The 13,568-nt window shown below is 39.4% G+C and overlaps 1 protein-coding gene across 3 annotated transcripts in view; it reads left to right on the plus strand.

Annotated features, from left to right (window-relative positions):
- Positions 1 to 13,568, plus strand: part of kcnh5a (potassium voltage-gated channel, subfamily H (eag-related), member 5a) — a 139,431-nt gene that overhangs the window by 25,361 nt on the left and 100,502 nt on the right. For all 3 annotated transcript variants that reach the window (XM_067417035.1, XM_067417036.1, XM_067417037.1), the window contains exons 3-4: positions 20 to 126; positions 3,381 to 3,509. In XM_067417035.1, the coding sequence (XP_067273136.1) occupies positions 20 to 126; positions 3,381 to 3,509 (236 nt within the window). The remainder of the gene's footprint in view (positions 1 to 19; positions 127 to 3,380; positions 3,510 to 13,568) is intronic.

The raw sequence follows: 13,568 nt of genomic DNA on the forward strand, positions 1-13,568 counted from the left end.
CTCTCTGTCCTCCCGGCAGTTTCATGTATGGCGAGCTGACAGACAAGAAGACAATAGACAAAGTCAGACAGACCTTTGACAACTATGAATCCAATTGCTTTGAAGTGCTGCTGTATAAGAAGAACAGTGAGTATTCCCAGCTATGATTGTTTAGCTGTGCCTGCTGTATCTAGCAGAAGATTGAAAGTGTATAGATGCAATTGTGCTCTAAATAAGAAGCTGAATTCCACAAATGAATGAAAATGACTTGAGAAAATGGCTTGACAAAGTTTATTTCTCTATTTGTATTATATACACCGATCAAGCATAACATTATGATCACTGGCTTTTGATTTGAAGTGAATTACTCTTAGTATATTAGGCAGCAAGTGAACCTCTAAATTTTGTCCTCTAAGTTGATGTGTTAGAAGCAGGGAAAATGGGCAAGCGTAAGGATTTGAGTGAGTTTGACTAGGGCCAAATTGTGTTGGCTAGATGATTAGGTCAGAGCAGCTCTTGCGGGGTGTTCCTGTCTGCAGTGGTCAGTATCTATCAAAAGTGGTCCAAGGAAGGAACAGTGGTGAACTGGTGACATGGTCATGGGCGGCCAAGGCTCATTGATGCACTTGGGAAGTGAAGGCTGGCCCATGTGGTCTGATCAAACAGATGAGCTACTGTAGCTCTGCCTCAACTTGCTCAAGAAGTTAATGCTGTTTCTGATAGAAAAGTTTCAAAATACACAGTGCATCGTGTATGGGTCTGCATAGCCGTGGACCAGTCAGGATGCCCATGCTGACCCCTTTCCATCACCGAAAGCACCAACAGTGTAATTAAGCATCAGAACTGGGCCACGGAGCAATGATGAAAGGTCTGATGAATCACATTTTCTTTTACATCACGTGGATGGCCATGTACGTCACTTACCTGGGGACCACATGGTACCAGGATGCACTATGGGAAGAAGGCAAACTGGCGGAGGCCGTGTGATGCTTTGGGCAATATTCTGCTGGGAAACCCATGGGTTCTGCATCCATGTTAACTTGGCCTCCAAATTCCCCAGACCTCATTTCAATCGAGCATCTGTGGGATGTGCTGAACAAACAAGTCAGATCCATAGAGGCTCAACCTCACAACTTTCATGACTTAAAGGATCTGCTGCTAACACCTTGGGGCCAGATACCACAGCACACCTTCAGGGGTCTAGTGGAGTCCATGCTTCGACAGTCAGGGCTGTTTTGGCAGTAAAAGGGAGACCAACACTATATTAAGATAATATTAGCACAATATTATGCCTGATCGGCATATAGTCTACCAATTTCTACCAGTTTTATCCAGTCATGTGGATTTGAGACAGGTAGCAAACATGGATGAGCATTATCCTGTTGACAGCAAAATAAGCCAATCACAGTGATGATTGACACAATTGACCACCTTCTCTCACATGACATTTAATTTTACTGTTGGATCTGGGAGAAAACACTTGGACTCAGTCAACACAAATTCTGCATAGCAACTGCACAGGCTTCAGTTGGCTCAGCCTTCGGAGAATGCAGTCAGAGATGTGCTGCGTCACAATTCTTGAGGCTGAATCCTTCCAAGGTAATTGTGCAGATAGTAAAAAAAATCTAGGTCGGTTTTTATATGCATCCTGCGTCATTTTAACTGTGTTTAGCTTTTTGGCTGCGTCTGAAATCACATACTCTCTTGAGTTGGTACTTATTTTGTAATTACTTGACAACCACTAAAAAAGTAGGTTCTATGTAGTATGAGTGTGTAGTGTGAATGTAATCTGGATGTACTACATTCGCCATGCTGTCACTGTCATGTGACCAGCGGCAGTACGTCACTTCACTGCCAAACACAAATCCTCCCATGGCCTCATGGGATAGTAAAGTGTCCATCGTATGCATACACTGTTTTGTACCTTAGGGTACCGCCCCACTGACAGCACTGTACCTTTTTTTTCTGAGAGTGTACTTCAGAATCTCGCTGGAAGTATTAGGTCATCCAGGTACTTTGGTCTACTCTTTAGATTACTGTATTCAGACACTTCTCTTGTCACATACTGTTTTCACCTAATATATAGTAGGAAAGTACGCAATTTCTAATGCAGCTAGTTTTTTTTTTTTTTGTGTCATTGAGAACTGTCTCCAGTTCTCGTAACTTTCATTCGAAAAATGTTTGTTACACACATAAAGCTTTGAGGTGTCGCTAGTTGATGGCCAACCAACCGCCCGCAGCCAGAGACTAGCCCTGGCAGCATCGCGGGGAAAGCCATGCAACACACCCGAATCTTTACACCAGGGAAACAAACACTTACGACCCATCATAAACTCCTCTCATCTACTCCGTGGCGTGAACACGCAGACTGTCACTTCTGTCATTTGAAAGAACCACGTGCTGTCATGAATAATTAAGAGACGGTGTCTTCTCATAGGATAAGAAAACTCAGTCTCATTAATAATAATGAGACACCGATGCGTCACGTAGCACTATTAGAGCGATGGTACGTCACAAGCTGTGACGTGGACGCAATGTAGTTTTTAAACCCGGAAGACGAAAATAGGTTGAAAAACATAAAAATTGACCAGATTCCCCTTTTAATTAAATCTAACAGATGCTAACATTATGTTCAATGATGTTCAACACACATACCTCTATTAAAATCTTAAAAATTTAGCTGTAGGGTTTCATGACCCTTTAAAGAAACAGAAATGCTTTAAGAAATTAAACTAGTTATTTTTACACTGGAGAACCTGCGTGGTACTATTCAGTTGCACACCATTTAGCTGCAGAGTAGTGTGTGAGTGTATGCACTCCTGCTCTCCTGATCTAAATTCTGTAAAAAGTCGAGAAATTTATGATCAAGACTGACTATCGGGCTACTCGTGTCCGTTGCTAAAAACTCAATATATTTGCTGAGTTATTTGATCATTTACACCTTCAGGCATCTTGCATTTTGGGCACAATTGCATCCTCTCTGCTCTTGAATTTCTGTAGTTACTATAAAAATATATCACCCCATGTAGCCTCTTCAAGATAAAGCTGCGCTAATGTAATGACCCATTAGGCAAACGGGTTTCACAGTATATTTCTCATATGGGTGAGCTGAGGACCTTGGTCTCAATGATCTCCATGTCTCCTTTTTTTTCTCCTCAAATTCTTTCTCCTACAATCTTTATTCACCACCATAATCTCATCATCATTTATTCCTCTCCTTCCCTTCCTTTAATATCTCTGTCACTTTCCCCTCACTATTCTTAAATTTTTTAACCATGTCTTTTATCTTCTTTTTCATGACTTCTTTAAACCCTCAATTTTCTGCGTTTCACGTACCACTTTTCATACTTTCCTTCCCTTTCATTATACCCTCTCTCATTGCGTTCATCCGGTGCTGTCAGGAACCCCTGTGTGGCTCTACATGCAGGTGGCCCCCATCAGGAATGAGAACGATAAGGTGGTCCTGTTCCTGTGCACTTTTAAGGATATCACTGTCTTCAAGCAGCCCATTGAAGATGAGACCACCAGAGGTAAGGGCTCTAAACCTCATCTTGATTGTAGATTTTTTTTCTTGTAGAAATTGAATTAGCACACCAAAAAACTTGATTTGGCGCATCATGAATTTGACTTTTCTTTTGAACGAGATGATGCAACTCATTATGTGAAATGGTTGCATATGAAATGCAATCTGGATGATCAATGATATTTTATTGACTTTTATATGTCAGTATCCCAGTTGTTAGTTGATTTAGTGGTTGATCATTTATTATTATTATTATTAGTAGTATTAGTATTTGTAAGTATACATATAAACTATAGCTTAAAAATTTTGAGGTTTAAATTAAAAAATCAATAATATATATAAAAAATGATATCCCTAATAAATATCCCTAATATTTTATACAGTAGTTTATGTACTATCTTATCTTATTTTAAAGGTGTTTTGACATTTTTAAAGTACATTATGTTTTATGATTTATGTTTATTTATGCTCCAAAACTTCTGTTAAGCATCGATGCTCCCTGGTTTTCATAGTGCACTCACTGTGGGACTTTTTAGGGAGCAAACGTTTTAGTGCGGCAGAAGGATTTTGCTACGGCCTGTAAAATGACCGACTCCCTTATCAGTGCCCTGACTACTGAACTAGGGAGCTGATTAAGACACACCTTTAGCCTTCCCCCGGCCATGGACTTGAGACAAGCGAGGAATTTTTACACTCAAACCACTGCCTGCTGTTGCTTATGATTGCTTTTAGATGCAAAAGCTGCGTATAACAGCTGGTCTAGGATCAGTTTTCTCCGTAATAATGGCACATTGGCAATTTGGTAAAAGACCCCTTGTGTATTAGTGTTTGCACTTTGGAGTGTTTCTATTTACTGTACAATGTAGACAGCTTTATTTATTATAACATAACTTCATGAGATCAGGTCATCGCGACTAAGATAAGTGACAGCTTTTGAGGGATTATAAAGGCGGTATATAACCAGTTATGAATTTGGATCTTTTGTTTTTCATGCTTGACCAGCAGCCCTGTTCATGCTGGTTTTTGTGGTGATATCTGCTTAATTCATTTATATTAAAGTCCTCAAGAAATCAAAATTGACCCTATTTACTTTGTTAGCACATATTATAGGTCTTAGGATGAACAATTAATCCATTAATACACAGAAAAAAAGAAAACAAAAATTGTGTTCTGGAAACGGCGTACTTTCTCAGATAACGGCTGTTTGGCGGCTTAGGTTTGAAAATGCTTCAGCACTCCCCTCTAGCCGTTAGTCTGCTGTGAGTGTAAGACGGAGAGGAGGAGCGCTGAGGTTAAACACTGCTCTCTATTCAATATTCCGTTTCACTTGGAAATACGTCACAGCACTGAAGAAAACTTATTTGCTACTTCCGGTTCACTGGGACTAGGGATGTCACGCTACCAAAATTCCAGTAGTCGGTACCAATACCATAAAAAATTGACGGTACTCTGTACCAATTTCTGTACTACAGCAAAATGTTTTTATTTTTTATCTTATTTAACTATATTTCGAAAATGTTATTAAATTCTATGAGTATATTACATTGAGTATATTATATTATATACAATGAGAATATTATTTATGATGATACTCATTATAAGTAAATAAAAAATAAACATTTAAAGGCTGTATGCTGTTTAAAATTATTACATAGAGACGCTAAATCTACTGTACAGCAGTAGCCTAATATATTCCGTCAATTTCTTCACATTACACCAAACTTTTATTTTGACGGGTTACCGTGAAGACCTTAAGTGTCTGTGTTCATGATATGACCTTTTTCGCAAATGAAAATGTAAATTCTCATGAAGTGATGGTTCATGCGTTCGTGTTCGTTCATTTCCTCATAGTGACACATGGCACGTGCACACGCGTAATACACGCGTATTACAGCGCTGAAGTACCCCTTTAAGGTTGAACCACTGTAGTCACATGGACTATTTTAATAACAGAGTTTTCATTTTTGGGTGAACTAACCCTTTCATTTTAATTGTCTCATTTGATTGGGTGGAACAGCCATCAATCGGAGTGTGTCAATAGGTACGTTTACATGCACGTTCTTTGCCTAATAAGCTGACAATGAACATGGTCATGTAAACGCAGTAACCCGTTCTCTTTTATCGGAGTAAGGTCATAAACGGCCTAAGCATAAACCGATCGGAACAGGTAGATTTTTGCCTCTTACACTGATTTCGTGCTGCATATAAATGCATTAACCCACTTTCTGTCAGCTTATTGAAGTGTGCATGTGTGATAGGTGATAAAAACGCAAACTTACAGCAGATTTATATGCATTCCGACAGAGCTAGCTAGCGTGTGGCATGAAATATATATCGTGTTGCATAACAATCGTTGGACATATATTGCAAACGTACTCTTTTAAGACCCAGAAATTTGTTAAGATGTTTTTTCTTCTCATGCAGCAGAAGTAGAAGAGGTTCAGTCAAAACGCTGCATCTGGAACTGCATGAGGCATCAGTTTAATGGTTTGCATGTAAACGGGAAAAACTGGTTATTTCAATTAGCTGATATTTGTGAGTTATCAGCTTTTACTGGTGTGCATGAAACACACTCAGTGCCACTCTGGCCCTTATAGCCTCACCACTGGTTGGATGTGTTTTTACAGTGTGGTGCAGCCTGCTTAGCACAATAGTGTATAGTAGTATAATGAGATCGACAAGCTGTCACTTTATGTTGGAGAGTGCCGTTTATGGGTAGTACTGCAGTCACCCGTAGAGCGTTCCTTGTGTGTGTGTTTATATGTATATGTATATGTGCATTTATGATTGATGGGCTTAGATCCCACCACTTTTATCCCCCATTTACTCTCTCACTTACTCGTTCACTTATAAACCAGCTTGTGCCACTGCTAAACGGAAGCACTTGTCCTTTGACAGTGGTCCTAGCCCACACAGGAGCTCTTTAAAGACACACACAAAAAGATATATATATGAACTTGATAGCAGCTGCTGTCACTTTGTGGCTGGGCACCTGTCTCTCGTCAGTGGGTGTGTACAGAGTGACAGGAAGTGGTATTAAAGTTCAGTGAGTATCACTATCTAACAGATAGATAGCCAGCCAATCAGATGGATTAACCCTTCAATGTACAAGCAGTGGTGAAATGGAACTTCTCTGCAGTAGGCAGCATGTTATGATCTAGCTATAGTGCTTGCATTAGAATCTACCTGCTTTGGCAATCGCGTTCACATGGTATTTGAAAATGTCAACGAAGACAGTGATTTCAGTGTAACTGTGGGCTCAACCAATTACAGCTTATCTTTGTTGTTTTACGCCTGGCCATATATATCCATATGGCTTTCATAAAATATTCATGAATATATAAAATTATACATCACATGCAACTGCAGTCACATTCCTTTGACATAGAAGGCCGTGTCGAGAATATGAGCTTATCACCACACCTAACCACAAACTTTGTTTAAGCATCTATCCGGCTTTCAAATCACCTACAGTGATTACTTTGTAAATGAAGGACTCTTTGCCCTTATCAAAATGTTAATCTATGCTGCTCCTGACCCTTGATGCACTAATAAATATTAACAGCACAATCAGATTATTCATAGCCTGGCACGTCTCTTGAGCTTGCTGTTAGGTAAATATGAGATCTGTTGTTCCAAAGGGGCATTTGTTAAACGTCACACTCCAGGTGTGTATTCAGTATTGCTTCATGAATAGGTCACGTGGACGTAATAATGAGAGAGCGCAGTTTCAGGTATACTAAGCCAAAGATCACCAAAATGAATCACATTAGCATACTAGAATGTTTTCTGAAGGATCATCCTACGTTGCCATCAGAGGAATAAATGATATGTAAAATAAACCAAATATTGAAAATGGTTATTTTAAATTGTTATTATTGTTCACAATATTACTGTTTCTGCTGCATCAAGTAATGCAGCTGTGGTGAACATAAGTGTCTTCCTTCAAGAATTTTAGAACTCTCACATTCCATAATATCCAATTATTAATGTTTATTAACGTAACTACATTGAAAATAATAATAATAATAATAATATTACAAGGTTAAAGTGAACTGTTCCGTTTAAGCTAGACTTTTCCACAGTTGATAGTAAAAAATGTCATGCATTGTGCATAGTTCTTATATTGTGCAAAGCTCTTATCATTGATGGTTCTTGAGTTTCAGATGAAATTAAGGAATCTAGGAGTGAACTTCCTCATTGAAATTTGACCCTCATGTAAAAAACGTTATTAAGACTTCTTTTTTATGTATATCTCAGATATATTGCTAAATTGTGCCCCATATCCTTTTCAGCTGCAGTACAGTCCCCCTGTCAGTGGTGACTGTCCGTCTGGAGCACCGGGAGTTTTTCCAATTTGGGCTGATCCGTTGCTATATATATATATATATATATATATATATATATATATATATATATATATATATATATATATATATATATATATATTAGGGCTGTAACGATATGCAATATGAAATCGAAATCGCAATACGCAGGTCCACGAACCTGTATCGCGATGTGAGAAGGCAGAATCGCGACACACCCCTTCCAACTGCCAGAATTATCCTTCCTGTCCAGGTCCAACTTTTAAGTCAGCAGTATGGCAACATTTCAGCTACCCGGTGGAGAACAAGGATGGCAATCGTGTAGTTGACAAGACCCACACAATTTGCCGTAAGTGTTTCAAGAAGCTTCCCCAACCGGCTGACAACGTGGTGTGAGCGTGGCGTTTCTGTTGCGTGTCATCCACGGGGCGGCTGCGTGGCGTTTTCTCTTTCTTTGCACACCAGAAGCGTGTCTGACGCGGCGCTTCTGTTGGTATTGATGTACAGGAGGCCCTATACTTCATGTTAAATATATATTGCCTATTGGTACCGCAAAGAAAACGTCGGCAGTAGCCTATTGACCATACAGATATATGGTATTGACGGCAAAATAGGCTACAGAATACTGTACAGAATAAAAATGTTTTGTCCCCCCCATATCGAGGTTTGTATCGCACCGTGGGTCAAAAATCGTGATACGAACCGAATCGTGGGTTTGGTGTATCGTTACAGCCCTAATATATATATATATATATATATATATATATATATATATATATATATATATATATATATATATATATATATATATATATATATACTTTTGTCAGGGACTATATATATATTAGTCCCTGACAAAAGTCTTGTCGCTTGTGTACAAATTGACCTAAAGTGCCGCTGAAATATATTTCTAATCAAGATTTTTTTATATATAAATATAGTCCCTGACAAAAGTCTTGTCGCTTGTGTACAAATTGACCTAAAGTGCCGCTGGAATATATTTCTAATCAAGATTTTTTTAGAAGAAATGGCTCATTTTAATCCCACCAGCTTTTGTGATAATGTTTCAGTGAAAAACTAAACTTTCAAAAAGTATTCTAATATTCACAGCTTGGTAAAGCCCATTGAGTCAATTTTTGCAAAGACATAAGTGTTGTCACCTTGTCATATGAGCTTCACCTGTGACTAATAATGGATCAATTAGGTCTCAAGTGTGTATAAAAAGAACCCCAGTACACTAGACCTTCACAACAACTGCAACTAGACCTCTGCAAACATGCCTAAGATTCACCCTGAGACTAAAGTTTTGATTATCAAGAGGCTGAAGACCAGATCCACTGCTGATGTGGCAGACACCTTCAATGTGTCTTAGTGTCAAGTACAGAGGATAAAAAAAGATTTGAAGAGACTGGAGACGTTTTTGACAAGCCCAGGTCAGGCAGACCCCGCAAGACAACTGCTCGAGAGGACCGTTTGTTGGCTCGAAAATCCAAGGCCAGCCCATTTTCCACTGCAGCAGAGCTCCACGAGACCTGGTCACCTGAAGTCCCTGTGTCAACCAGAACTGTTTGTCGGATTCCGTCTCGAAATGGCCTCAATGGTCGAATCAGTGCCCAGAAGCCAGCACTAAACAAAAGACAATTGAAAAACCGTGTGGCATTTGCCAAGGCCCACAGCCTGCTAAAAGGATGGACGCTGGAAAAGTGGCAGAAGGTGGATTTTTCAGATGAATCTTCTGTTGAATTACACCACAGTCGCCGCAAATATTGCAGGAGACCTACTGGTGCCCGAATGGATCCGAGATTCACCCAGAAAACAGTGAAGTTTGGTGGCGGAAAAATCATGGTCTGGGGTTACATCCAGTATGGGGGTGTGCGAGAGATCTGCAGGGTGGAAGGCAACATCAATAGTCTAAAATACCAAGAAATCTTAGCTACCTCTTATATTCCCAACCATAAAAGAGGCCAAATTCTGCAGCAGGACGGTGCTCCATCGCATACTTCCATCTCTACATCAAAGTTCCTCAAGGCGAAGAAGATCAAGATGCTCCAGGATTGGCCAGCCCAGTCACCAGACATGAACATCATTGAGCATATGTGGGGTAGGATGAAAGAGGACGCATGGAAGACGAAACCAAAGAATATTGATGAACTCTGGGAGGCAAGACTGCTTTCTTAGCTATTCCTGATGACTTCATCAATAAATTGTATGAATCCTTGCCAAACCGCATGGATGCAGTCCTTCAAGCTCATGGAAGTCATACAAGATATTAAATTTGGATCTCACAGCACCATAACTTAATTTGCTGACATATTTTTGTATTTGCAGTAAATTTGTTCAATTTCTGTATAGGCGACAAAACTTTTGTCAGGGACTATATATATATACAGTCCCATTCACTGCACCGATGCACATTGCACTGACTGAGGGATGCCATGGGCTCAAGTGAAACCCTTCTACAAGTTCCTTTACTTTGGACTCAGTTGACAGGTACTGTATACAGGTGCAGGGCCGAAGTGGACTGTAATAGCTTCACACACTTGCTTTACTATTTTGTATTATTGCATTCTGGCGCCTTTGTTCTGCAATACAATGAAATAACTGAACATGTATCTGTAGGATAAACATGTGATAAGCGCTGTTAGTGGAGTCCACCGCATAGAATCGACTCACGTAAATCAAAAGGAGATAACGTGGAAAATCTGATGTCAAACAAAGGAGAGAACGGCGCGCACTTCAATTTAAAAAAACGAAATCTCCGGTTTCACCATCTACACGACAACGCTGTAACCGGAGTTTCTAAAAATCTTCACCCTGGCCGGAGTTTTCAAAAAAGTCCGGTTTTAGTAACCGGATACAGCGTTTGCGTGTGGACGAACAGCCAAACCGCGTAGAAAAAGCTGCGGTTTTGAAAATACCCGTGTTCGTGTGGACAGGGCCTTAGATTAAACTAGGGATGCACGATATTATCGGCACGACATCGGAATCGGCCGATAAACGATTAAAATATAAAAATCGGCATCGGCCGATATGAAAACATTATGCCGATATGCCTTGCCGATATGATAACGTGTTGATATGCGCCCAATCGCGTCTCTCCACTCTCTAGCGTGCGGCAGCCTCCACAGCAGCAGAAGCTCCTCCAGGTCCTAGTGCCTTCCAGCTAGACCGCTATATATTTATACATGTAGTGGGGGCGCTGTTGTTACAGTAATACAATGAAAAGTAGAATACACAAATAAATTGAAGTTACTTCTTGTTCTGAATAAACAAATCAGTAATGATGTCATAAATCACAAGCATGACACTTGTAAATTAAATACGTTTATATACAGTGTATTAATCTGTAATAAAATTTTACGAAATGGATGATGAAAAATAATCCAAGGAGCTCTACAATAATTGTAGAATTAAAAGACAGCATCAACGGATGTCATGCCACCCCCACTTCATGTGCACAAACGTTAAATCCAAAAATACAATATTTAGGTTACAGCTGCATCTGGGGTGAAAAATTACTGACTTTATTATTTTTATTTTCAGAGCTTTTAATATACTCTTATCATAAAAAGAACTTTATTAACATTTATTTATCTTCAACAAGAATCCTTTTAGTAAGGATACCTCAGAAATCTGAAACCAGAATGAAAAAAAATAGTTTTTGCTCAAAATGGTGTTGTTTCCAAACAAAGGGAAAAAATAAACATATATCGGCATCGGTATCGGCATCGGCCAAAATGAGCTGAAAAATATCGGCATATCGGATATCGGCAAAAATCCAATATCGTGCATCCCTAGATTAAACCGCGCGATTCTTAAAGGTGCCCTAGAATGATTAGATGATGATCTCATACACCCGCTATATTGTTAAATCTACCTGATAAAAATATACCGGGATAACCTGGCTTCTTTTGAGACTCCAATGCTTCAGAGCGGTCATAGTTAATGATATGCTAAAACCCGCCTGCATGTTGACGTTGACCATATTGGTTACAAGGTAGTTTGTTACATCAAACCAAGTTTGTGACACTGTCCTTAGATCACAGATCTAGATCGCAGTTTTAAAGAGAAAATGTGCAATACACCACATTGACATATAAACAAAACTATAAGCACAGAATTACTTTAATTAACATATTTGTTTTCTCCTGCATATATTATTGTAATGTGATTCTTATTGGGGTTTCTAAGCATACTTTAAATAATTAAATTCTGCAGCTATCGAGATCATATTACTCCTGTCCTGAAGTCTGAATACTGGCTACCAGTTAGGTGCAGAGAGTTGATTTCTCATGCAAATTCTCATGCTTGCTTGCAAAGCTCTCCATAGTCTGGCCCCAGAGTATTTATCTCAACTTTAACACCTTATATTCCAAGCCGAAGTCTTCGCTCTTCTCAGCAGGGTTTGGTTGTCCATCAAACACGGTTACGTTTCATGGGTGACAGAGCTTATATAACTGCACCCAGGTTGTAGAACCAACTTCCAGTTGAAATTGCCTCTAAAACACATTTAAAAACAAGGTAGCAAAGATAACTATTTAAATCCACCTATTTTAATATTAATCGACCTATGTTATTTTAATCCACCTATGTTATTTTGTTTTATTTATTTTGTATGTTGTTTATTACTTTTCTTGTATTGTCTTATACTGTAAAGCTCTTTGAGAAGGCACTATAGAAAGTAAAGTTGTTAATGTTATAATTAGGAAGCTTTTAGTGTTATTCGCATCACATGAAGTATTTTGTAATTAGTTGTATAATAGAGATGTTCATCAGAGCTTCATTCTATGTGACTGTTTCTGCTCCCCCTGGGGAGAGGATAGAGCTAAAAGCAAGAGTACAGTATGTGTGTTTTCATGTACTGTATGCCGGCCTCAAAATCCCACTGGAATAGTGTTCCTGTCGGTAAGACTCTGCTCTGCACTGGTGGTCCAATGAAATATGCAAAGCATCTGCATAATAAAGCACCATTAGGCATCAGGGCTCCCAATGAACACAGGGTTATTTTGTGTAGACTGTGTATTAGTCCCTAGCGTTAAAATGATTTGTGAATGTATTTAAACCACAAGTGAGTGTGTGTCCTCTCTCTGAGGACCTCTGAGCTATCAGCATGATCGCATTGATGGTGACTTACCTAGGGGCACAAACTTCAAATAATAGCAAATAGGAAAGGAAACCGAGGAATGAATATGGGCTCCATGGCAACAGTGAAACCCTTTGAGATCCTTCCAGATCTTTCTGGAAGCATCTGATAGTTACCTGGAGAGGATTTTCAGCTCATCAAATTTATACTTTAGGACCTCGGGATTGACACCAGCATAAATTGAGAGCTAGCCAGCAGAGGTTCAAGGGAACATACACCATATTGCCAAAAGTATTGGAACACCCCTCCAAATAATTGAATTCAGGTGTTCCAATCAATTTCATGGCCACATGAGTATAAAATCAAGCACCTAGGCATGCAGACTGATTGTGCAATTATTTGTGAAAGAATGGATTGCTCTCAGGAGCTCAGTGAATTATAAGTCGCCACCTGTGCAATAAGCCAGGAGAATAGTACTTGCATGACTGCATTGTGACATGTGTAAAGTTTGGTGGAGGGGGTATTATGGTGGGGTTGTTTTGCGGGGGTTGGGGTCGGCCCCTTAGTTCCAGTGAAAAGGGAATCTTAATGCAAAAAATGATTGGACAATTTCATGCTCCCAACTTTGTGGGAACAGTTTGGGGATGTTCTGCACACC

This window comes from Pseudorasbora parva, chromosome 15, assembly GCF_024679245.1.
Source record: "Pseudorasbora parva isolate DD20220531a chromosome 15, ASM2467924v1, whole genome shotgun sequence".
Lineage (NCBI taxonomy): Eukaryota > Metazoa > Chordata > Actinopteri > Cypriniformes > Gobionidae > Pseudorasbora > Pseudorasbora parva.